Source organism: Caloenas nicobarica, chromosome 3 (assembly GCF_036013445.1).
Source record: "Caloenas nicobarica isolate bCalNic1 chromosome 3, bCalNic1.hap1, whole genome shotgun sequence".
Lineage (NCBI taxonomy): Eukaryota > Metazoa > Chordata > Aves > Columbiformes > Columbidae > Caloenas > Caloenas nicobarica.
Window position 1 is genome coordinate 57,788,747 of NC_088247.1, and position 25,470 is coordinate 57,814,216.

At 37.5% G+C, this 25,470-nt stretch overlaps 1 protein-coding gene across 5 annotated transcripts in view; it reads left to right on the forward strand.

Annotated features, from left to right (window-relative positions):
- LAMA2 (laminin subunit alpha 2) overlaps positions 1 to 25,470 on the forward strand; it is a 361,287-nt gene that overhangs the window by 235,126 nt on the left and 100,691 nt on the right. For 4 of the 5 annotated variants that reach the window (XM_065632757.1, XM_065632758.1, XM_065632761.1 and 1 more), the window contains 11 exons: positions 663 to 799; positions 3,251 to 3,487; positions 7,578 to 7,721; positions 9,941 to 10,120; positions 10,885 to 11,073; positions 11,171 to 11,409; positions 16,094 to 16,211; positions 19,164 to 19,298; positions 19,957 to 20,081; positions 22,146 to 22,232; positions 23,128 to 23,321. In XM_065632757.1, the coding sequence (XP_065488829.1) occupies positions 663 to 799; positions 3,251 to 3,487; positions 7,578 to 7,721; positions 9,941 to 10,120; positions 10,885 to 11,073; positions 11,171 to 11,409; positions 16,094 to 16,211; positions 19,164 to 19,298; positions 19,957 to 20,081; positions 22,146 to 22,232; positions 23,128 to 23,321 (1,785 nt within the window). The remainder of the gene's footprint in view (positions 1 to 662; positions 800 to 3,250; positions 3,488 to 7,577; positions 7,722 to 9,940; positions 10,121 to 10,884; positions 11,074 to 11,170; positions 11,410 to 16,093; positions 16,212 to 19,163; positions 19,299 to 19,956; positions 20,082 to 22,145; positions 22,233 to 23,127; positions 23,322 to 25,470) is intronic. The other variant, XM_065632759.1, reaches the window with a different exon arrangement.

The window sequence follows — 25,470 nt, forward strand, 5'->3', positions numbered from 1 at the left end:
GTTGTTCACTTAATAATGCTTTAAGAGCAAAGATCACTTTTGGAACCACTTCCAAAACCGGAGTATTTTTAATTGGGTAAAATCTGAAAAGAATCCCAGTTTTCTGTGAAGAGACACATTGTCGATGTCTTCCCAAGGCAGAGTACATGTAGTCTGAAAAAAGGGAGTCGAATGGGAAAAAGAAACCGAAGCACCCTTTTTGCCCTTTAAGAAAAGTCTGTTTAAGGCTGCAGAAATTTCAGGAGGTTGGCTCAGATTTGCGGGAGAGGTTAAATATATGGCAGGTCCCTGTGCAGGGGGCTCAGAGGCAGCTGGGTGGCTTCTTGCATGAGACGGTGTGGGCCTAGAAAGGATACAGCCGTGTTGTGGGAGTGAACCTTCTCAGAGGTCTCTGCCCTTCCACAGTTGGTGCCTTTATTTTTACCATTCTGTTCTCATTGCAGTTACTGCAACCTCAGTTAACTTGTGTTGCATTGCTCCTGGTCTTGTTTTCTCTGGGTTTACTGTCCCTTTCCTCCCCACTATGTCCACAGATAACTGAGAGTTTGCTGTACAGTAAAGTCTTTGGTGGAATGATCCTAACCCTGTGGGGGTCTGCTGTCCAGGTGTCACAGAAAGGGGTAACTTTTCCTCTGCTTTATTTTTTTCTGTCTCCCATGAAGCCTGTGAGTGTTCACGATTTGGTGATAACTGCGATCCCATCAGTGGCCGCTGTATCTGCCCTCCCAATACTGTTGGAGAGATGTGTGACAAATGTGCACCAAGTTACTGGGGCCATGACATTGTCACTGGCTGCAAGGTGAGTGGATCTCTATTTTCTCTCTGTGTGTTACCTCTTTCCCATGAGGTAAATACAGTAATTTGTAGCTGGAACACAGTTTTAGATTTGTAAATCACGGTTTGTCTCTGCATTGCAAGTTTTGGAGTCAGACTATGGTGTAATTGTTGGCAATCTGTTACTGAGTGCTACATATCCTCTGTCCCAGATACGCAGCCTGTAACAACAAACACACTGTTTATCCTGCTATCATGCTGACTCAGTGTTCTGCTTGAGTCTTGTTTCTTTTATTATAGTTGTGTTTAACGTGATTGAGGAGATTACCACAGTACTGTACAATGTATATAGATGTATAGTTACAAGTTCCTGATGGTGTCTTTGCAGAACAAGTTTACTTGGACCCTAATTGCGATACTGCTGGGAATTTGTATTTGAGGTTTGCTTGAGAAGGGCTTCAACTTGTGCATAAAAGACATTGAAGGGAGAAGAAAAGAAACAACCAACTTAGCTGTAAAATGCATTTTCTTTGCATGTTCTAAGGGGGAAATAACCCTTTTCATTAGTCTTTAAATCCTTCTTATTCCAGAGTTTGACACAGTTAAATTCTGAAGGGGAGGGAAGGAGGGAGAAGAAATAGGAAAATGATAGTTTGTCAAAGAGGCCATGACATTGTTATGTCCTGCTCTTGAGTTAAGGGGAGAAGTATTTGATTAAGATTGAAAACTGGTGACAGTGAATACTGTGCAAAGTTCAAATGCCTTCTCCTCTCTGCCATTCTCACTGATGGCGAGGGATTTATAGTACTGTTGCAATTACTCCAAAAAACTGTCTTGTCTGAACATGGTCATATACCATCAATGCTCGCTCTTAAAAGGCTGTTTGTCGCGTAGCTCAGGCTGCAAACTAATTATCAAGAATGATTTATTTTTTCGTATGTATGGAAAACTCCTCTTGTGCAACCTCTGCTGTGCTGCTGCGATACAGACTCTTGGCTTCTGAAAACAGCCTAATGAGGTTGAAGACCTCTGTTTGAGCTCTGGAGTATATTCTCTGATTGTCTTTTATGTCAGTGCATTAGTATGGCAGTTCCATGGCACCATCTAAATTAATAATGATCTATCAGCCCACATCTCTTTCAGTATGTTGCAGCTAATTTCCGCAAAGTGAGATGTGAATTTCCTGCTCGCACCCTTTGTGGAAGATTTCCAGGGCTGTTGTAACTCAGGGGGATAGAGAGCGTTGCATAAAACTGCTTACTTGCAAAACAAACATAACATCTGATTGTAATTTAGGTTTTGATATTGCACACCAAGCTATTTCAGTGTGTGGTGAACAATTTGCTTTCTAAGCTTTATGTTCTTGTAGAATAAGGTTCTTTCTGTCAGAAGATTTATATCTTAGATTAGGTAGTAGTCTCATAGTCTAACATTTAACCAGTGGTTAAATAGTTTCTCTGGTATTCAGTAAAGATTGAATTTGAATGTTTCCTGTATATAATCACCTTCTTTAGAAATGGCCTTTTCAGATCAGAAGAAAGGAGCTGTAAGTATTCAGGTAATAACCAGTTTTGCTTGGAAACTGAATCCACATTTTCCTCCTCTCTTTTTCAGCTTTGTGTCCTTAGTTTTAGCCAGTCTATCCATGACAGTTACTGTGGTAACCTGTACTACTGGCACCGAGTTTGCTTCTGCAAGCTGAACTTCTCCCTGTGAGATTCTGGTCACGCCAGTGGTCACAGCAAATGTCCTGTGCTAACTTTGCAGTACAGTCACAATAATAGCACTGAGGGTTTCTTCTGTTCTTAGGAAGCCTGCAGCTTTCCACGCTACTTCTGTACTCAATATCTAGGCCCCCTGGCAAACCACCTATTTTCTATCCTTACCTGCCTGCACAAGTCTTCTTCTGTGAGCACATTTACTTCCCAGTATACCACATGACTAAATCTCCATCCCTTACTGTGTAAATTACTGTCATCTAAGAATCCTGTTTGTACAAAGAAGATAGTTACCTGTCTGATGGATGAGTAATAAACGTTGAACTAGATTCTGCTGGGACTACTGAGCAATTCTGGTTTTAGCAAAGTGGTGTAAACATGCCTTGAAGAGGATTTACATAGAAAGCACTTTTTAGAGAGCACTTGTAGTTTTTAAGTTAATTTTGTCCACAAAATATGTCGATGTCTTGACTCTTTTGGTTTTATTTGATTTCACTATCTAACTTATCACTGATAAGTAATATCTGTTCCAAAAAACCACACTGTTGTAAATGTATTTAGTGTGATTGCTTGACTCTTGTAGAATAAAGAAAAATGCCTAGCCTTATAATTCAGATATGCTACCTTCGGACAGTGAAAGTTCACTGCTGTACTTGATTTACAGATACTTGAAAGAGGTGAGTTGTTTTTTTGTTGGCTGTTTGTTTGTTTTTCAGAAGCACAATAGCATTTTTTTTCCTGTTTCTCTCCTGTTTTAGCCCTGTGACTGCAGCCTCATTGGAGCCCTGAGTTCTCAGTGTGACTTAAATACAGGCTGTTGCTTCTGCCGCCCTGAATTCTCTGGGGATAAATGCACTGAGTGCAGGTTGGGTTACTGGAATTACCCACAATGTGTTGCTTGTCAGTGCTTCCTGGCAGGGACTGATCCACAGAGCTGTGAAACAGAGTTGGGGAGGTGCTCATGCATTGATCGTACTGGCCAATGCAGCTGCAAGGTAGGACAATGAAGGTTGTAAGCTGATCTCAGAGCTGCTGAGAAGTTTATTCTGAAATTCATTGACATTTGTACTTGCCTGTTCCAAAAATATATGCAAACAAATCTAGTTGGTTTTCATAGTGTATTTGTTAACTGCTGTGGGAGGAGTCTAACATAAAGCCTTAAGTGATTATCAGTTGCTTTTTCACACACTAACAAGTGCCAGCATACCAACCTCTTAAGCTCTCTTCTCACTTTGCATTTCTTCCTATTCTTACAGAACTGTTGCCAATTTAAGCCCGTTCAATACAATTCTTGTTCAGATATCTGCCAAATTGAAAGCAAACACATAAGTAAGAACAGTATGCCACAGTGGTAGGTGGGTTTTTTTTTTATAGTACATTGACTTAGAGGGACTCAATATTGATCATTTTATGAGTAGAATTCACTGTTCTTCTGAGTAGACTGCATCCAATTCAGTATCACTAAAGCAAGGACTTTTGGCATCATCACCTACAGCATTCTTATTTGGAATTGTTCTTTGAAGACCAGCAAACCAGTGGGTTTGAAAATTGGCTGGATTGCTGAGCTTAAAGGGCAACAATGGGTGGTTTGACATGCAGTTGGTAGCCAGCAAGCAGAGTACCCCAGAGCCAATACCTTCATCAGGGACACAGATGACAGAATTCACCATCAGCAGATTCAGGAATGTTGCTGATTTGGAAGAGGTAGATGTGCTGAACAGGAGAACTACAATCTAAAGAGTCATTGAAAAGCTTGATGATTGGGAAAAATAGAAAAGTCACAAACTGGAGTGGAATAACCTCAAGAATCAGTGCAGTTTGAGAGGAAAAAGCCTGAGTGGTTATTCTGCAGAGAAGCACATACAGGCTTCAGGGAATGGCAAACTGAATATAAGCCAAACATGTACTCTCATTGTGAATAAGGCCAACCGCCTACTGAGCTGGATCATACTGGCCAATGCAGCTGCCAGCAGAGGAATCTCTATCCTCCTCTACTCACTGCTGGTAAGACTGCACTTCATACTGGTGTCCAGTTTTAGGACGTGATTCAAGACTGTTGTTGAGAAACTGGAAAGGATCTAGAAAAGGGCTGCAAAGAGACTTAGAGCAGATGATCTGTAAGGATATACTGAGAGAGCTGGAGTCTTTTAGTCTACAAAGAAGAGGGTCTAGGAGAAAATGCAATTGTAGCCTACAGCCACTTCAAAGAGTAGCTGAGGGAGTCAAGCCCTTTTTGATAGTTGCAAAAGATGTGACAAAGGACAACAGCTGCAAATGGCAGCTTGGGAATTTTGAGTTGGACGTTAAGAAAAAAAAAATCACTAGGAACAGATATCCAGAAATGTTATGAAATCCCCATTCTCGGATGTTTTCAAGAACTGACTAGAAAGATGCATAGGTAACCTGATCTAGTGTTTGTGATAGTCCTGCTTCAAGGAGGAGGTTTTTAAAAGTGACCCCTAGAGATTCTTTCTGTGATTTTGATTCATTTGTTTTCAGGGACTGTAATGACACAAAGGGCTGGTAAAATAGAAGGGTGAATTTAAATGATTGAATTCCCAGGTAATTATTTTGTTAAATGGGCACCAGTCACTTCATTCTGAGTTTAAAGGGTAGATTCAATGGAGGAACTGTAGAACAAATTAGTTTGGAAGGGACATATGGAGGTCATCTAATTCAGTGCCTTGTTTGAAAGACAATGCTAAGGCAGTATCTCCAAGAATGGGAATTTCACAATCTCTTTGCGCAGACAGCTTGACGATCCTCCTGTTTTTCTGGTGTATTTGAACAGAAAACATCATGTTCTATTTCACAAATAATGATTCAGTTGATGGCGAGATCATAAGAAAACTTGAGTGAGTTGATCACATGGACCATCTGAGTAAAACTTAGCCTAATGATTGCAGTTATTTGTCCTATATCATCCTCTGAAATGGAAAAATAGAAGTATCTCAATTCTTTCAGCTTCTCCTGATACGTGATGTGCTCCAAGCCCTCTAACCCACTCAGTGCCCCTTTTCTTGCTTAGGTTCAGTATGTCAGTGTCTTTCTTGTAGCTCTTGGAAGGACTAAGTAGAAAGAATGGAGATTTATGCATTTTTAAATAGAAATGTTTCTTTGTTGATTCTTTTATGGCTAATACAGTTACTTCTATGTTTCTGTGAGTGCAAATTAACAGTATATATTTAGCTGATGATTAATGATAAGAAACTGCAACTGACGTGAAACAAATTCACAATTTATGACAGAAAATGGATGAATAATACTGAATTAAGTCAGCAGATTTCTTTTTCCAGAATTTAAATCTAAGGTTGAAATTTAATCTAGGGCTGTGTCACCGTTTACTGCAGAGCGACAATAAACCATGGCAGATTCTCTCTGTTAACCCCTTCCCCCCACCCCCCCTCAGCCCTCCCCACCAAGGAAAGGCAATAGGAGGAAAAGAGAGAGAGCGACTTGCAAGTTGGAGAAAAAGTTTAAAATGCATTACTAATGCTACTAATAAAATAGAGAAAATAGTACAAAATATACAAAACCACTCTTGAATTTCCCAGCGCAGCTCAGCAGAGCTGGCTCAGCTCCAGCAGCTGCAGGGCAGGCACCTGGAAGTCCTCCACAGCAAACTGGAACTGGATTCAGGGATGCAGAGTCTGGAACCAGGCTTCGGATCGCAGGGGCAACAGGCAGTGTCCTCTTCAGATGCTGGCCATGGTCGGAGAGAGTGAGACCCTTGTGATCTCCCACTTTTATAGGGTGTATGACGTGGATGGGATGGAATACTTAGTTGGTCTATTTTAGTCACCTGTTTTGTTTGCCCTTCCTCGCAAAAACGCCCCTCTCACTTATGGGTTGTGCATTTTTATTAGTAGCCTTGCATTCCATTTACGTTGTCGGCTCCTGTCTGCAAAAACATGCAGCCAGACTCAGAAAAGTGCAGTTACTTAGAAGAACTTAGCTGAATGGAAAATTCACTAATAGAGAAATTGGTCTTGTTTTTAACAAAACCAGGACAGGCTGGTTAACCCTTTGTGTAACTTTTTTGAAAGAGTTCTGTATTGAAGAAGCTAGATTTTTATAAAATGCTAATCTATCCCATTTAAACCTGCTGTTTATAGCTGCAGAAATGAGCTTTCAAAGGCTCAGGAGTCCCTTTGTTAGCCCTGACAAAAAGGAGCAAAATCAAAGCTAAATACAGTGTAGGCAGACTTGCTGATAGAGTTACACGTGGAAATGAGGGCTAAAAATGGTAAATCCTTGGGAATAATGTTGGTTTATTGTATAAGCTTTGGAAAGTTGATTTTTTTTTTTTTTTTAATTGGTTTCTTCACATTACTCTCAAGAGAAAAAAAAAAAAAGGGAGGAGGAAAAGCCAACCAGTGCTTTCATATCAGTGGGTTTTTTTAATACCTTGGTCTCAATATGAGAATGGTTTTAAAAGGCTGTGCATAAATTTTCATGTAACTGGTTCTATCTGGTATAGCTTTTTATTTGGACTAATTGAAAAATGAAAATAAAAGCATTGACATTACCACAGTGAAACATTTCAGTCTTGTTAATACTGTTTCAGTGATGTGGAAAACAATCACGAAGAGGGGAAAGCTTTTCTTTACAATATTTCCATTAAGACAGGTTTCTCAACAAGAACATTTAGTGTCATACCTTAAACATTCTAATTGTCAAAGCTAATTCATATTAAACAAAAGGCTTGATTAACCCTGGCAATTTCAGAAGGACATATTTTTTTTCTTATCAATTGGTTATTGAGCATGTCATGCCCAAATTGCCATTTGGTTTTTCTGTGCTTACAACTGTCAGTATGAAGGCAACATCCATTGCTCAGAGCTACTCAGTGGATGCAAATACCTCAATTGCATTAGTTGTATATGTTTGCATACATACATGATAAGAAGCTGGAAAGTTCCTTGAACATTTCCTTACACTTATTATTATTTATTTCTGCACCCTGTTATTATCATTACTGTATGATTTTCTTTTTCTTCTTACTACCTTGAAATAGAGCTTGCTTTTTTGATGTGGTGGTTGAGGTTTTTTTTCTTTCTTTTCCTAATGATCTCTTTCTTCCAGGTTAATGTGGAAGGTGTCCACTGTGACAGGTGCAAGTCTGGTACATTTGGCCTCTCTGCCAGAAACCCACTTGGCTGCAGCAGTTGCTATTGCTTTGGCCTGACCACACAGTGCAGTGAGGCAAGGGGGCTGGTTCGCACGTGGGTGAGTAGGAAACTGCTGAGCCATGTAATGCGATAATGTTGTTTCCTGCTGGCATCTTTTAGTCAGACACTGAGAGGTAGCTAGAAAATGGCCAAACGTTTAAGCAATCATTTTCCTCTTTATACTTTGAGAAGTGGAAAGAGCGGTTATGTTCCATTACACAATCACGGTCGAGGCATTAAAAGTAAATAAGTAGATAAGAAAAACAGTGATGAGGTAGCTGACATCATGCCAAAGTAAAGCTGTTAAAACCCAGGAAAGGGCAAGGGGAAATTATGCAGTCCAGTGCATTGTAACATAATCTCTGGTATATGATACACAGTTTACTCAGGTGTATTCAGGGGTCATAGATGCTTGTTGTCCAGCATAGATTTCCTATGGTTCAATTAATCTGTTTATTTTCATTGTTGTGTTGTTGGGGTTTGTTTGTTTGTTTTTATTTTTTTTAAAAGTGCTTGTTGAACTCTGTCGAAATCAAGGAATGGAAGGGTATAATCCATCAGAGCAAAGAGCTCTCCACCTTTTTGTTGAAGTGGGCCTTGGGATCTATGCTAGACTGACTTATTTGTCAGACAATATCTGGCAGACCAGATGTCTCCATTTATCTGTACGATGAGCGCAAAGCACACATTGAGACCACTGCTCTCCATCACTGCTGCGCCAGCTCCTCAGTTATGTTCTGGAGGCACTGTTTCTAGTGAAAAATGACTGGTTCAGTCCCCATGTATGGTCAGTCATATCTCTGCTAAAAGCAGGGAACGTCTGCCTAATGCAAATCAGCCAAAGCCCGTTACTTGTTTCATGCACAAGAGTCAATTGGATACTGATACTTAAGGTTGAAATCAAGATGTGATCTCTTGCTAAAGAGTTCATCTCTTCTGGTTAAAATCCCATTCTCCCCTTCATTGTCCAATCCAGTAACACATCTTTCCTTCCCAGTGGATGAAGCGATTTATCATGTATCATGATCTGACCCTGTTTTACTCATTATTTCAGTTTTGCCCACCATATGCTGGTAGGCTGGAAAAGAAAGAATGTAAAAGTCTGACAAGTTATAAAATTTGATCAATTTACATGACCGCAACAGTTCTGGAAAAGTGTGCTTTGACCTTTGTGGCAGCACAAAGCAGATACACAGTTTAAACCTCCTGATTATTTTTTGTCTCTTCATTAACTTCCTTTCATATTTATGTTTATATCTAAAGAAGTCTGAGTCCACTTCTCGTCTAGTTTTTGGTCCTCCTGTCAATTTCCGAATTGATTCAGAGCTGTATACTGAGGGAGACTGGATTCTGCCAGCTGCTAGTGCTTCAAATGGTGTTAGACGTATTTAACCAGGCAAATCCTGTCTTATATGACAATAAGGCAAGGCTGATCTGAAATTCAAATATGCTGACCACATTCTTGATGTCTAAAATAGTAAACAGGACTTGGTGGATTCCTCATTACGTGATGTCCACCTCATGAACAGCCTGTTGATGGGATGACTGCATTTGTTTTCATTGTTTTCCTCACTCTTTGAGAGAAGACAATTTTTATACCAGCCGTTTGCATTTGTTCACACGCTTCCTGTGATACTTTCATCTGCTCAGAATTACTAAGAGTCTTCTTGCAGTTTTTGATCAAAATAATGATTTCCATATAATGCTGAGACACTTTCAATTAGTCTAAGAAAATTAGAAGTATCTAAGTGGCATCCTTATATTTTAAATTAAACCTGAATTTAGAGTTACAGAAACCCTGACCCCTACTCTCTGCATATTGGCCAGACAACACTTAGCTTGAATATTGCATAAATGTAGCACAGGATTGGGCACTGTATTCCACAGCCCCAGTGATGTGTAACAAGTGTTGGTGAGAAGTATGCTTCTTCATAAAGTGCATTTCTCACAATTCAAACAGAAGAGGCCTGAGACTGGAATAGGACTATGAAAATCGCTTCAATAAAATTCATGGGATCACTTGCTGCTGAAACTCTTTTAACCAGCATTAGTACGTTCTTTGTTAACATGACGACAAAGTGCAAAATGTTTGAGGGGGAAGTCGTTATTATCACTGTTTAGACCTGAAGGAGTAGTAAGACTGTTTGTGACAAGTTACTCATGATGTGAAATGAAATTACCTAGAAATAATTTTTAAAACGGTAAGAATTTAAAGACTAATGCTTCATGGGGAGAAACAGACTTGATTTTCTTCTCACCTTTTTTTAATCTGTATAGGTGACCTTGAAGCCAGAGCAAATGATTCTGCCACTGGTGGATGAAAAGCTTCAGCGCAGCACTCTTTCAGGGATTGCGTTCCAGCCTCCTGAAATAGTAGCAAATATAGAACAGGTGATACAGGATCTTTGGTCAGAATCTGTTTACTGGAGACTTCCAGAGCAGTTTGAGGGACGAAAGGTAAACATAAAATTCCACTGAATATTGACAGGGGCTTGTGGGTTTTTTTTCAATCTTGCATTTGTATTTTGCAGTGCATTTTTTCCCTTCCAGTAAGCACATCATCACAGAGTGGAAGACACTTCAAAAGAAAATAAATGCCATTCCATTATTAAAAATTATTTGCTCAGTTATCATGGAAATTCATAAGTCTTTAACATAAACACTATTTTAAAATATGTACTAACAGGCAGTAACATGTAATATTTTTACAAATGATAGATTCTATCATAAAAATGTTATTTGAAAAATTAAGCTGCATTAATTTAATATAACTCTCTTGTAAATTTTTGTTTCTTTCCATTTTAAACAAAAAATACCTAATCTTTGTAAGTTAAACAGGAGAAAAATATTGAAATAACCCTCCTTTGTGCACCTCTGTGACAATTTATTTTGCACTTTTCATATTTCTTGTTTTCGCTTGGGAAAGTTTATATGTTTCTTTCTCTAACACAAACTTTGGGGAGCATGGAGGCACATATAAAGAAACAGATAATGTTTTGTTTTTAGTGTAGTACAACAACAAATTGCCGATGGGTATTTTTGAACACAGCCCGTGTCCCCAGATAGTTCCACAAGCATGTATTGCTATTTTCTACCATACACACATTTATCAGACTGTGCACAGGTGCTGAGTGCATCTAGCTCCTACATACACCCAGGAATTTATTTTTAGCTAACTGAAAATGAGATTTCTTTTTGTACTTTGTTTTTTGCTTTGTTAGCTAACTGCTTATGGAGGGAAACTGAAATACGCAATCTACTTTGAAGCACGAGAAGAGACAGGTTTTACTACTTACTACCCACAAGTCATCATCAGAGGTGGGCCTCCCACCCATCCCAGAATTATTGTCCGGCATATGGCTGCCCCTTTGATTGGGCAGCTGACAAGGCACGAGATCGAGATGACAGAGGTAACGGAAATCTACCTTTTTTATCCCCCCCAGCACTTAAGCACCTGGTTCTTTTTCATAATAATCAGTATTATTGTATTGTATTATTGTCTTTCAGCATGAATGGGGATATTATGGTGATGACCAAAGAGTCAGAAACACTGTGCCCTGGGAATATTATCATGATGAACCAAGTGTCAACAGGACAGTGGCCCAGGCAGATTTCACGTGGAAGTATTATGGAGACGACTCAAGACCAAGTAGACCTGTATCCCGGGAAGACTTCCTGAACGTGTTGTATGATGTTCATTACATTCTTATTAAGGCTACTCATGGCAATATCATGAGGCAAAGCAGGTAACTGTTTCATGCAGTGGTCTGAAATAGTGCAGTAGTCAGAGATGATAACCTGATAGAGCTTCCCAGCAGAATTTTTATTCATAAGCTGTAAGCAGTTGCTGAGAAAAGCGGAAGGAGTTAGCATTCAGCACAGCAGAAAATGCAGGAAAGGGAAATTTTATTCAACAGGACATTTAAATCACGATAGGCAAATGAAATCCTTATTTTCAGGATCATAGAACAGAAAACACATGTAAACACATGCATCCTGAAACAAACCCAAACTATTTTTTGAATAAATGTCATCTTCATGAAAATATGATGCTGTACTTAAACAGGAATGTTAGCATATGTAGGAATTTTCTCTAGCACATGGGAAATGAGTTAAAAAGTCAAAGATTAAAGAGTACTCCTATAATGAAATGTTACTTAATCCAGTATATTACGGGCAGATACATTCAGTGTTTTCTATTCAGTTTATTCATTAATAAGTTAGATGATGAAATAAAGATAACATTAAATTTGAAGTGGACATTAGACAGCAAGATGAGAGGAACAATACAAAAACCTACTGCAATCTAAAGGCCAACTATAAGATTTTACACTTTGAAAGGAGTAGTCAATTGAACAAACAAGGAACATCTACTTAGTTGCCTATTCTTCAGAGAGGGCTCTGTTGTTTACAACGTATCACCAAGTGAACATGACTCAGTAATGATATTCTTCTTGAGAAATGCTGGTATTCTAGCTGCATTTATAAACAGGTACAGCCGAAAAAGATAAAAAAAATAATATTTTCCTTCCACTCAACACTAGTAAGGCCTAAGCATCTTTTAGATACTGGGATTCAAGAAAAAATTATTAAAGTGCCCAGCAGATAACAGTGATCATCATCATAGGTCAGAAAACATGACCTGTGAGGGAAGATGTAAATAACCAGATTTATTTAGAAATTAGAAATTGCCTTAAGATCCATAAAATATTGTCAGAAAGAAAAGAATCAGTTCTCTGTTGCCATGATGGGTAAGGCAAAAAATAAATTAGCTTAAACTTCAGCAAGAAAGACTCACATTAGACATGCGAGAAAAGTTCCTGGGAGTAAAGAACTTCTGGAACAGATTACATAAAATATTCCTAAAAGTTTTTGATACTGAATTCACAATATCCTTCACGAGCAAAATTTATTAGCAAGGACACAGAAATAATTGGAGATAAACTTCAAAGGTCTGCAGAGGTCCTTTCTGTGATTCTGTCGTAAACCTGATAGGCTAAAATTATTTCTAGATTTCTAGGTCACAAATAGATCTATAAGAACATGTCCTGTGTAGTTTGAGGGTGAGTAGTAGGGGCAGATGCAATGCAACATTGCAGCATTGTGTGACAGAAAACAGTAACTGTTGCTGCTATTGTCTCTAACATATAACATTTACAGAAAAATCATCACCCAGCTTGGACTGACTAGACACTAAATATTAGCAAGAGATGCCATAAATGTTTTACACTGATTTCATTTATTTTTGGCTTAGTCTATTTAGGATATTGTATCGCCAGCACAGGGAATTCCTGTGGAAAGATATATGAAAGTGACTCCAGTGCAACATGGAAAATTTGAGAAGCAAATCCACACATATCTGTGGAAAATTTGAGAACCGAATCCACACATGTCTGTGTCTGTTTCTCCCTTCTCTTTAAGTGCTACAGATCCTAGTTCAGATGTGGAAGCAAAAACCGAATACTGTCTCAGCTCAAGCAGCATAAGTTATGAAAACGAACCTCTGTTTTCGTGGGTTTGTCCTGAGATGCATATGACTATCATGACTGAACTAAACCTGCATTGTAGTACATGACCATTTTATCAAGGCTACCTAGTAACAAGGCATATAACAGGACAGTAAAGGACTTTTCAGGTTTGCAAGGTGCCACTCTAAAATTCCAAAATGTATTTTTACAGCACCACCTTTCAGAATGTGACATTTTATATGGCAGCAGGACTTAGCAAAGAGTTCATCTGTTCTTTCTGGTAACTCTCCATCTGAAGTCATAACTTTGCATATCAGACCATATTTGATTTTGGAAGTGGTTATGTTACAATAGTTTTTTGTGATCTGTCTAGTTACATAAGTAACATTCATCACATGGCATCTGAGACTTTAAGCAGAAAATAAACAGCAGGAATACATCATTATTTTTTTCAAGTTAGCACCTTGAATGATTTCAGAGGAAGTTTTGCTTAAGACCACAAAATAAATCCCTCTAAATGTTTTTAAAGGTTAGTGGAATATTAGCTTGCATAAAAATTGAAGGCTTTTATTAAAAATAGTCTGAGAGCCTCTAAAGGACAATATTTATGCTCAGTTTTAAATATATATTTGAATTAAGTGACTTATAATAAACTATTTGTTTAAATAGAGTGCGTTTTGCTTTCTAAATAATGGCCTTGTTCTTAACTAGTAAAGCTGCTCTTTCTACCTGACTGTGCATAGTAGAAAAGTATAAAGTAAGAGAAACTGTGTATGGGAGGCGGAAAATACCATATATGAAATATTTTTAAATTTTTTTAGGTTTTTAACAGTGCCTTAATTTCAGTTGCAGAGTTTAAAAGCTTCAGATAAGTAATAAATGACAGGAAAAGCATTTTAAAATAAAGTCAAAGCGGCGGCAGCAGTTGGAAGCCTAAAAATAGCCTAATTCTAGTGCTAGCACTGTATTAGCTATATAGTTTAGCAGCAGTGCCAATGTTGTTTCTGCTTCAAAGCTGCAGCATTACTAGTGATTTAGAGATTTCTGCTCAGAATTCAAAGCTAAACATTTTTCTCCTGTATTGTTCATTTTGTTGCCCTCATTTTCACATTCACTGGTCTAAATTGAAACATTTCTTTTATAGATTTTGTTTGGCTTTTCAGGCAACAGGACTGTGGTAATAAATTAGTTTGAATTGGAAGTATGCTTTCAATTTGACTGTGAATTATTTTAATATGCCTGACACTGATCAGGTAGCAGTGAGTTGGACTGCTTCTTTTTAGACGTGTTCCAAGAATCAACCAAGCCTGACCTTCCTTAAGTAGCATTTCCACACAAACAACAGATAGCTTTGTGGTCGCGGAGTATATTATTATGTAAATATGGCTTTCTGACAATAAACAGGTTTTTTGCAGCACACAGACTGTTGCCTCAGCCTTGAAGATGATGGAGAGGCAGATTTCATTTTGTTTTTCTATTAAATGTACAGAGATTTCAGCATAAGCTTACATTGACATATCAGATCTGAATGGTTTTGTGGTATTGCCCTCTTTACTTTCAGTCGTTACTTTTTTTTTTTCCTCCCCAATTTCCCGGTTCCGCTGAACCTCTTTCTTCAGGTAGTAAGAAGGGAGCACAGGATTTAAGTCGCTAGATGATTTGGAGATTTTGCGTTGACACAAGATATGAAGAGGTATGGTGCTGGTCACATAAGCTCCATCACAAAACTCTCAGCTAGTGCAGCAGTGGGCATTTGCTTTTGCTGAAGTCATCCTGACAGTGGTGCCAATATGCCAATGTGCAGAAGAATGTCACTCAGTCACTTAGTATTTAAGGTTTGGGAGCAGATGGACGGTGAGTGTGAGTTGATGAGCAGCTCTGTGAGCTCCTCTGAGCTCTTCTGCATTAGCCCTCTGCACAGACACCTAATGAACAGAGGGTATAGCAGCATTATCAATATTTATTGAGCTAGTTAGTCACATGTTCTTCAGCATTTTCTTTTAGGTTAGCAATATATGTGAAGCTTTAAAATGCATACTGTTCTACCCTTTTTGTTTCTCGAAGAGAATAGGAGATTCCAGATCATAGCATTCATTTAAACAAACTAGCAATCTCCCAAAATAAAGAAGTTAGCTAGAAGAACAGCATTGCAGTACATTAGGATTAAGTGTATTTCATTAGATATTGCGTTTGTTGTCTTTGTGATGTACTCAACCCTATTTAGCAGGTCAGCATGTATGCTGGAAAGGCAGGGAGTGGTTGAGAGGCAAGAATATTGCTGGTAACTTTGGAAAGTTAAAATATTGGAAGCTCTACCATGAAGCATATCTCTTTCTGATACTAGCAGATGTTTCTGTAGTAGGATTTCTTGTTTGCTTTAAACTGTTTATGTGTCTAAATAATTTCCTAAGGAAAAAAAATAATAAAATTATATCTGGCTACAGATCTTAAAATTCCTGCTGAAAAGGCAAATGCCCAATATCTTTGAAGTCTGCTTGTTAAGTTGTTTTTGTTGCTGAGAATAGATTTTATTTTATTTTCTTAAACAGTTGCCTCATTAAAAGCAGATTTAGTGAACAATTTTACTACCATACCTCTGAAAATCATGAATTGGAACTGCATTTAGTATGTGACTTCAATTTCTTAATGAGTCTGTTCAAATGAAGAATCAGAAATGAGCTTTTGTTTATAGTTTGGCTGAAAATAGATTAAAAATGAGACAGAATTAAGCAGGAGAGAAAAATCAGTTATACTATTGTCTAGAAATGGAAAATGAGACTGAAGGTGCTGGTAGCTTTGTTGTTTCCTTAGGAGATGCAAAAATGGTGCTGTTTGTCTCCTGTAGATCAAGAAGCCTACAAACAGCCAAATACCACTCTTTTCTCATGTGCCAACTGGGACTAACTGGGTTTGATTTAGTGCTTGACTAATCTCATTAGAGATGTTTGCTCCTTTTTTTCAGGATTTCTGAGATCTCAATGGAGGTTGCTGAAAGCGGCACTGTGTCTGGGGTGACTCCTCAGGCTCACTTGATTGAGAAATGTGACTGCCCATTGGGTTATTCTGGTTCGTCTTGCGAGGTATGGTACTAACCTGGCTCCCGGTAAAAGTCTTTATGCCTTCTTCAGTCCATTCATTAGCAAGGTGTGATAAGTAATTAGAGTGTGAATTCATTTAACTGACAACAACTCTCTCTTAATTTAATTACTTATATTATTCTCTCAGCTATCTCTCAAGGAATTTAAGCCTTTTTTTTTTTTTTTGCTTTTGGCAAATATGCCACTGAAACCATGGTGATGACTCAAATACTTAGAATACAGGAAAGTCAGCTTTACTGGGTCAGCGTCTCTGAGGCTGAATTGTGTGACTGATACTGACTGATCAAGCATTTTTGGCTAGATAAGGGTATAATAATTTTGTAATGTACTGTGTACAACAGATTGTACTATGTTTTTGTGCTATGGTGGGCCATAATACATGATACAGTTACAATATCATATCTTCTGAAAGACTGAACTATATGCATCATTTTATCATGACCATGATTCACAGAATCTGTGAAGAAAAACCCAGGAAACTTCTATGTCAAATTCAAAAAAAAAAATTGATCATTAAAATACAAATTAACATTTGTAATAGTGAATAATTAAAGGTTATGTATTAGTTAATCCTGAAAAGTTAAAGATCTGTCAGTTGAATGAAATTCATCAGTGAAGAATTGAAGTACAAAAACAAATTTGAAAACAAAAGAAAATCTGGAGTGAGTAGATGATGGGAAAGATGCCTTGTTATCTGCGAAAACTCTGCTCCCTTCAGAGGTTGTACAGGTTTGTGTTACACAGCAAATGAGGCAACAGGAACAGTGAGTTCACAGGAGATGTGTGCAAGGAAGTGAATGAAGGCATTTTCTTTGCACACAGTTTCATTAGGTGCATACATCTGAATGTGTGTAAATACACATATGAGAAATTAACTCTCCAGCATTTGCTCAGAGGTACACAGGTTTTAAAAATTACTGTAACAAATTACATTTTTGAAGGAAAATATATGATGATGTAATAATTTTAGTTCACACCAACCAGGGGCTGGAATAAGTGTCTTGGTTGCAACCTTCATACTTTGTGTTTAAATTGTGTGATCTTTACATGCTCTTAAACTTAGTTTATTTTTAGTGTGCTTAGTGAAGGTTATGGTGTGTCCTGTGAAGGTTTATTTAATTTCAGAAGGAGAAAAATAATAATATTCAGGCATTCTTTAAGCAAATGCTAACAGGGTATATGTATCTATTTCGTTATTTATCCTGTAATTGCTTTGCGAGGACTCTTTGCACACCAGTTTTTATCACAAGTGACATTTATATCCTTTTTTTTTTTTCAATTCAGTGGCAGGCTGAAAAAATGGTGGTAAGAGTTTCCATAATGGCTACTTCTGAAAAACTTCCAAACTAGTAATGAAAAATGTAGTCTGCTTCATCTTTTGCTGTGTCCCGTTTCATCTCAGAAGTGCTTAGATCAGAATAGATGAGAAGAGTGTCAATAGCATATCAGAAAAAAAATGGTTAGAGATTAGATTTGTTTAAGGATGTACCATATATTTATACCTCAATCCTAAAGTTACTCAGAACTTCTAAAGCTACGCCTTGGACCACATTATGTTTGGACAAGGACTCTTCTGGGGATTGAGAGGGAGGAAAAAATTAGGAAATTGTGGTAAGAAACATAATTAATTTTGAGATTTTTTTATCTAAATTGAAATGCTTCAGAAACCATGAAAAAGCAGATAGACTTTTTCTGTGCTTCAGGGATCTTAATGTAGTCTAAGTCAAAATAAAAGGAGAAAAGCAGAGGTGAGTTAGATTACTTTATTTGTGATTCTAAAGAAAATAATTGTGTTTATGTTTTTCCCATAACTTAGGCTCCTGTAGGTTTTGGCGATGATTATAAAATTGTCAGAGCAGTGTCATATGAATAGAACCTAACTAGTGCTTGATGGAAGAATCCTGCTTTTGATCATGAAACGACACTTACCGCAGATTCTCTTTTGTTTTATTTCGCATCCATTCTATTGCTGTCTGGAAAGTGTACTATTCACATTCTTTCCAAAAAGCACAAATTGTGGTCAACAGTCAGAGATTACCTCATCAGGCAGAGTTCATAGGCTCCTGGCACCACGAGGTGGTGGGATTTATACATGGGATGAGTGACTTGTCTGTATGCACTCACCGCCAATGGTCTGAACTGTCAAAATGGTCCTGTTTGTATTTTTATGCTGCCATAGCTGTGTGCTTTCTGGAAGCTATGTAGACACTATCACACATTTGCATAATGAGCCTGAAATAAATATCGAGTGCTTGATTTTGCATGTGTCAGCTTTGCTAGTAATTTTTGGGTTGCTCTCAGGATTTTATTGCCAAGCTGGGGTAGAGGAGACTTAGTGACAGATAAATTTGATTCTGGGCTAATAGTCCCAAGACATGGAAAACCTTTAATATTTTGAATTCTTTCCTTTTATGGTCTTTAAATTATATAGCTATAAATAATGCAGCCTTTTTTTATTAGTATAATTTGGCTTTTGCTTGTTATCCATCAGGCAGTATGTAGGCAGATATTAGCTTGTCAAACCTGAAAAATTCATGAAGGAGGAAGGAAACAGAATCATCATGCTTGCTCTCCACAGTCCATGCAAAAAATTTATTTTGAAAACAAACATTATTCTTAAGAAACGAAAGGATCGATGCTTGATGCACAGTGAGAACAATGAGGTGTTCTACATCTGAATGAAAGGTCTCTCAAGCTGCAGTATGGAAAGCCTGGTGACAGTGGAGCGCTCTAGGGATTTTTCAGCAATGTTTGCAATTAGCGCTGGCTCTTGTTATCTGTGAAGTACTGTATATTGTTTGTAACACAGCTGGAACCTGTCAGGTTTTTTCCACAACTCGTGATTGGAAAGATGAGCTTGCAATGCTCCCTGTACCCACTCCACTGCGTAATGGTCTGTTTTCTTCTGCATCTTTTTTATCTTTTTTATTGCAGTCATGCTCTCCAGGATTTTATAGGCTTCCAACTTCACCTGCAGGAAGGACACCTGCGCAGTCCTTAGGCACATGTGTTTTATGTCAGTGTCATGGACACAGTACTATGTGTGACCCTGAAACATCAATTTGTCAGGTATTATATTTCTGAACTTATGCACTAGGATAATCTTGATGTAAAATTCATAAGTTGTGTAACTGATCTAAAAAAACAGAGGACAATATTTTAATCCAGCTTCGCTTAAATACCTTAAGTGTCAAAGTTAAAGTGAATTCAAAAAAATAAACTGTCTACCTTTAATATTTTCCATTCTTATTTTCTGGTGTTCAGATTATGCAGTGCTTTATTGCTGCTGAATTACTATTTGTGTAAAAGGAGAAACTAAGTATCTGCAAACTAAAGAGGCAATGTACCGTGCGTCATGCAATAAACACAACACTGCTCTTCTAAGTAATAACACATGTGACCTGATACAGTAAGGTTGAATTTTAATTGGTTATTTCTCCTGCTTCAACAGCTGGAACAAAAGAGAGAAGGAAGGCTGAATGGGATAAGAAATTCCATAGGATACATCTGGCTAGCTCCAGGCCTCCATTCTTTCTCCTTGTAAACCCATATATAACTCAGCAGGCATTTGATAGAAGCTTAAAGCAAGCAATCCCACTGCGAATCATATCAGGGAGAGAGAAATTATAAATCAAAATAAGTTTGAATCCCCAAGGCTGGGAACAAAATGTTGTCTGCTTTCTTGTAATTATCAATACAGCTTTCATTCTGTCTCATTCCTCTGCAGAACTGCCAGCATAATACCGCTGGTCACCACTGTGAGAGATGTGCACTGGGATATTATGGCGTTGTCCAAGGCTCTCTGGATGACTGTCAGCCTTGTGCTTGTCCCCTATCTAATCCCAGAAACAAGTAAGTAAACAAACTCATGACACAGAACTACCTTTCCATAAAGCAAGGACTTTGTTTTGGGCTCACTATGTCCCTTTTCAGATGGCTACAGGAGATCTGCATCAAGTAAGCCATACTAAAGTTTCATACCTACTTTTGCTAATTGATCTTCCTTTAAGAGTCAGAAATTGCTCCCTTGCTAATTTGTGATGAATAAATTAATAAGTGCTAGAAAATGCAATACTCAACACATAATGAATGTGTGTTATAAAGGTATTCTTACAAAGGAAGCTAGAGCAGAACTCAAGTACAATATAGCCACAAGGGAACTGTAAAAAGTCTTATGCTCATATATTATGTTGGTATAAATGTGTTGCAGTGCCTTTCTTGCTTCACTGTGAAATTTATTGATTCCTTATTTAATGTTACATGAGTTTTAGGCAATTTGTGAAAGATAGAATAATTTAAAAGCAATATACTTATTGCAGCATAAATTTTATTGGTTGCTTTATGCTAATGAGCCTTGCCACAATGTCTCTGCATGTGTTCCCAGCAGATGATACTTTAGCACTTGAGATTTGTTTGTTGTTTTGCTGAAAGGCACTTAATGATATTTGGAATCATACTATAGTACTGCTCTGAAAAGGTTTGTTTCATGATTGTTCTCCTGAAAGGTTGGCAATGTTCCTTAAAAGCATTTTTCTGTGGTTCGTCTGACCTTTAGGATGTTTTAATGAGTATTTCAAGCCAATATATCTGAGAGGTTTTTTGTTTGGGTTTTTAAAATTTTATTTCTTCTTGCTTTATTTCTTCTTTTTTATTATTTTGGGGTGGTCTGAGGTTTGTTTTGAAGGATAGCTGATGAATATTTGTGAATGAGTATAGTGCAATTATTTTTATTTATGCAGTTCCACAAAACTCCACTGAGGTGTTAAACACTGGTTTTTATACTCCTGTACAATCAGCAGTCAGCTTCAAACTTGATGAGCTGAAAAAAAAAAGAAAACAGAGAATGAGTTGTTTGTGGGGGTGTGGATCTATTTTTATAGACTTGAAAATGTGTTGGATAATGACTTTGTGAGTAATAGATCAATTTGTTTACATTTTTTTTCAAAGGTGTAATTTTATATACTCATTCAAGCATTATTGATTTAATGCATTATAAGCAATTTAGAGTAGGATGCTGACGGTACTGTACCAAGAAGGAGCTCTGGGCTCGCTGCTTGCTACTTCTGTGCTTTTCTTGTTCTTCCAAAAAGAGCTGAATGAGTTTTATAGTGTTGCACCATTTTAATATTTAGTTGTGTTTCTTTTCCCCTACCTACACTTTTTGTTTGTTTTAGCTGTCTGTGCAGGCACTTAATGCACTACTATTCCAGCAACATGCTACTTTGCACAGTTCCCATAGGTGCACTCTGCAGTCACTAGTTATTCATCTTTGTCATGGCTTAGTAAAAATAATCTAGTTTCTTCTATGAGTAAAATACAACCCCTCCTTGATCATGAAGGAGGTAGCTTTTAGTTGTTTTTATCTATTGACCAGTCTTTTATCTTCAGTACATCCTTGAAAAGATGACCTGATGCTGTCTTTTTGGAAGATTCCACATGGCTATGACTTTGGTTCCTTTCTCCCTCTGTATGTCTTACCTTTGAGTAAATTCTTCCCGGCTTATCTCCTTTTATTCAAACCAAAATTAAATCAGACTGGAAAGGCTGCAGGTTTGTTAGCTCAGTTTCTTCATCTTTTGTTTCACATCCTTTCCATTACTTTCTTTTCTTGATCACTGTGACAGCACCATTCAATCACACAAGCCTACAGCTTGGGCGTAGTTGACTCCATCCCCTCTGATATGACCCTTGTGTTTCTGCCCTTCCAGCAGAATCCTAAATTGTGCCAGTATCACAGCAAGGCATTCATAAAATTCTTAATAGAATGGAGGGATCTCCCATAGATGCTTATGAACAGATAAGAAAATGCTGCAATTTACATTGAGAATGGGGCTTACCATGAGCCCTTCTGCACAGCTGACAAGAGCGAAATGATCCAATAGAGTGGAAAAAGTTTTTTATTTGCCTTTGTTTTAGTTTTAGCCCTTCTTGTGTTGCGGAAGGACCTAATGATTACCGGTGTACTGCATGCCCACCTGGATATGAAGGCCAGTACTGTGAAAGGTAGGATTAATGGAAAAAGAAGAAAAAGAGACAATGAAAGGAGGGCAAGACATGAAGGAGAGCAATGTCCTCCAATACTATAAACATATATTTACTAATGTTTAAATCCATGCCTTTGGATAAGTTATTTCCTCTTTATATGTTGTTAAAACTCAGCCATAATAGGCAATTTTTATTTTTACCCACAGTAAATTGATGATCAGTGTTATTTATATCACAAATATTGTCTTGGTTTTACTTTCTGATTTGTGGAGGTTTTTTTCACCTGGACCTCAGAAGTTAAACCAAAAAATATGGAATTTATCTAAAATTAGCTACCATGCTTATAGTGTATCTTGATGCCATTCATACCTTTTGTTCTAGTCACTATTGTGTCCTCATGGGCACTAACTGTGAAAGATACTTAGAGATAAACGTATTAATGACCAAATTAATAACCTCAACAGCAGCTGTTGTCCCATCCACAGCAGTGCTGTGGGATTGAGGTGATCAGGATTAGCAAGTGTCTACGACGAGACGTCACTTCTAATAGAAAACACAAGTGGTTAGTGGGAAAAAAAAGGTGCTGTAGACCAAACATTGCTAATGTGAAAACTTTTTGTCATGATATAATAGAAGTTTAGCAGAAAACTGTTAGGGGTATGGAATCACTTCTGCATACTCCTTACATCCAGACTGTTCCATGTCCTGGTTAAAAGTTATTATCAGTTTGTTGGACAGTTTTCAACACTTCTCTCTCTAGAAATGCTTACTCAATCATAAAGCACGAAAGGATTTTTTAATAGTTCATGAGTGAATTTTCCTATACATTTTATTTACAGTTTTGCCAAGTATTAATTGTAGTACACTACGCACCTCAGTTGGCCAAACCTGCTTTTGTATTCTCGATGTCTAGATGTTCTTCTGGCTACACCGGAAACCCACAAGTTCCAGGAGGCTCCTGCCAGGAATGTGAGTGTGATCGATACGGATCCCTGCCCGTCCCCTGTGACCCTGTCACCGGACAGTGCACTTGCAAGCCTGGATTCACAGGGTGGAAGTGTGCTGGCTGTGAACATCGGCATGCACGTGATGGCATGAGATGCATTTGTACGTATACTAACATAATTTTGGAGAGTTTTTGATTGTCATATTTCAGAAATTCAACCCCGCTTGTGCATCAGCCAGTTGTGTGGGTTTCTTTGAAAACTGTTGCCAGGTTTTTTACTACTTGGGCATTCTGGTCCATTTTTTTCACAAGCCTTGAGACATTAGGAAAGCTCTTAATACTTTTTAATATGCTTGCTGAAAATTGACAGCAAAGATTTGAAGGATTTCTTTTTGTGGGCTTTTGAAGTCTGGAGTTTTGCTAAAGCTTGTTACTGCTGTTGTGACAGTATTTGCTTGTAGTGAATTTTCCTAGTGTTGGCCTAAATGTTTAACCAGTGATTGCAATGTTCTATGCCATGAGTCACACAGAACGTTTTTACCATCGTTTGCTTGGTCATGTTAGTTCAACAAACACCCACTGGAATTTAAAAGACTTAAGGAACAACAGTACAATAAATACAAGAACAAAGAACTTCCTTTGTTTAAAACATAAAACTAATAGCTTAAAACACCAAGTTACATTTTACAGTACTGGTATCTTTGCCCTACCTTCAGTTTTGATATGTACCAAGTGTCTTGTCTTTTATTATTGTTTAGAGGTTTTTTCCATGAAATTGGATAGTGTTTGATTTGAACACACAATCTCATTTCCTGTGATATTGTATGCTTATGTCATCAAAAAATCAGGTAGCAAAACCTTTCTAGAACACTTAGTAAATCCTGACTGAAATGAGGCATTTTCCACTCCTCCGTTTCACCCAGCTGAGTAGGAACTAATTTTATTTTATTTCCCCTCGAGGCCATCATTGTTTGTTTTAAAGTAGAGCACAGATAGGGATCCAGTAAGTCCACAGTATATAATATTTCTTAATCTGTGCATCTTTGAATGTATTGGCAAAGCACAATGAACTGCTTTTAATGTTTTAGTTGATTTTTATCTGTTATAGGACTTTAATTGGATCTTTTTCTTTTTTTTTTTTTTTTTTTTTTTCCCCCGTGTGAGGGATATGTAACATCAAGGCAAGCAGATACCAAAAAAGCCTTTTTTTTGTATGTTTGTTTCACAGAATGCATTCACTCTTTACCTCAATACCTAGAGGTGAACTGCACTCTAATAATAAAATAATCTAGTACAGATCAGACAAATTGCAAACATTTTAAAAGCAAATTGGAAAAATAAAGAAACCAAATAAGTACTAAAAATGGCTGAAGGTATCACATCAGTCAAGAATGAAATGTGTGCCTTCTTTAGGTGATTAAAGAGGAAGACATTAGGCACGTAGGGTCAGGGACTACACAGTGCAGGACATTGTTTCTCTCAACTTAATGGTTGTGATCAGCTCTCAGAGAGTGATCAGGATTTAGCAGAACTAAGCTGCTTAATGTGACTGTTGAGTTCAGGGAATATAGAAATAAATATTTCTATTTCTATAGTATTAATAAGATGGCATTGGTTAACTAATGAAAAGCTTAGTGTATTTAAGGTAAATAAAGCTCTAATGTCCTGTAGTGTGATATAGTTTAGGACTTAATTCTGAACTATTGTGTATCTTAAGCTCTATTTAAAAGTACAGCAAAATGAATGCAAATAGAGTAAGTAGCTACTCTGCTGAAATAGCTAAGCTTTGGGTTCCATTTTGTGGCCTACATGTCAAGGAGAATTGTAATCATGAGTTAAGTCCATAAGTATTACAGTTACAAAATTTTAAAATAAGGACTGTGTTTTCCAGAGTGGCATCTAAATGAAAATTACTTAATTTTTCAAAATCCTGGATACCTGTTACATTATTCCTAGTACTAACAAATGTTTTCAATCTCGGGCATCACTTAATATGTTTTATGTTGGTTATTTACTCTATTGATGTTCTGAAAAGTCTTTTGGATATCCAGATTGACAGAGTTTAGTTGTACAAAACAGTTTAACTCCAAGTTTTCATTTGTAATGGTTTTCCAGTTTGTTAATCAGACTATTTCATTGTGTGGATAATTATGAACGGGAAAAGCTGTGTGCAGGCCAACCAAATTTTTTAACTTTTTGCTTTGAAAGATGTGGTTAACTACAATCTCTGGTTTAACTGCAACATAATCATGTACCAGTGTTGAAATGTATCTACACTACGTTTAGCAGCATTTTTGCTTTAACTAGATA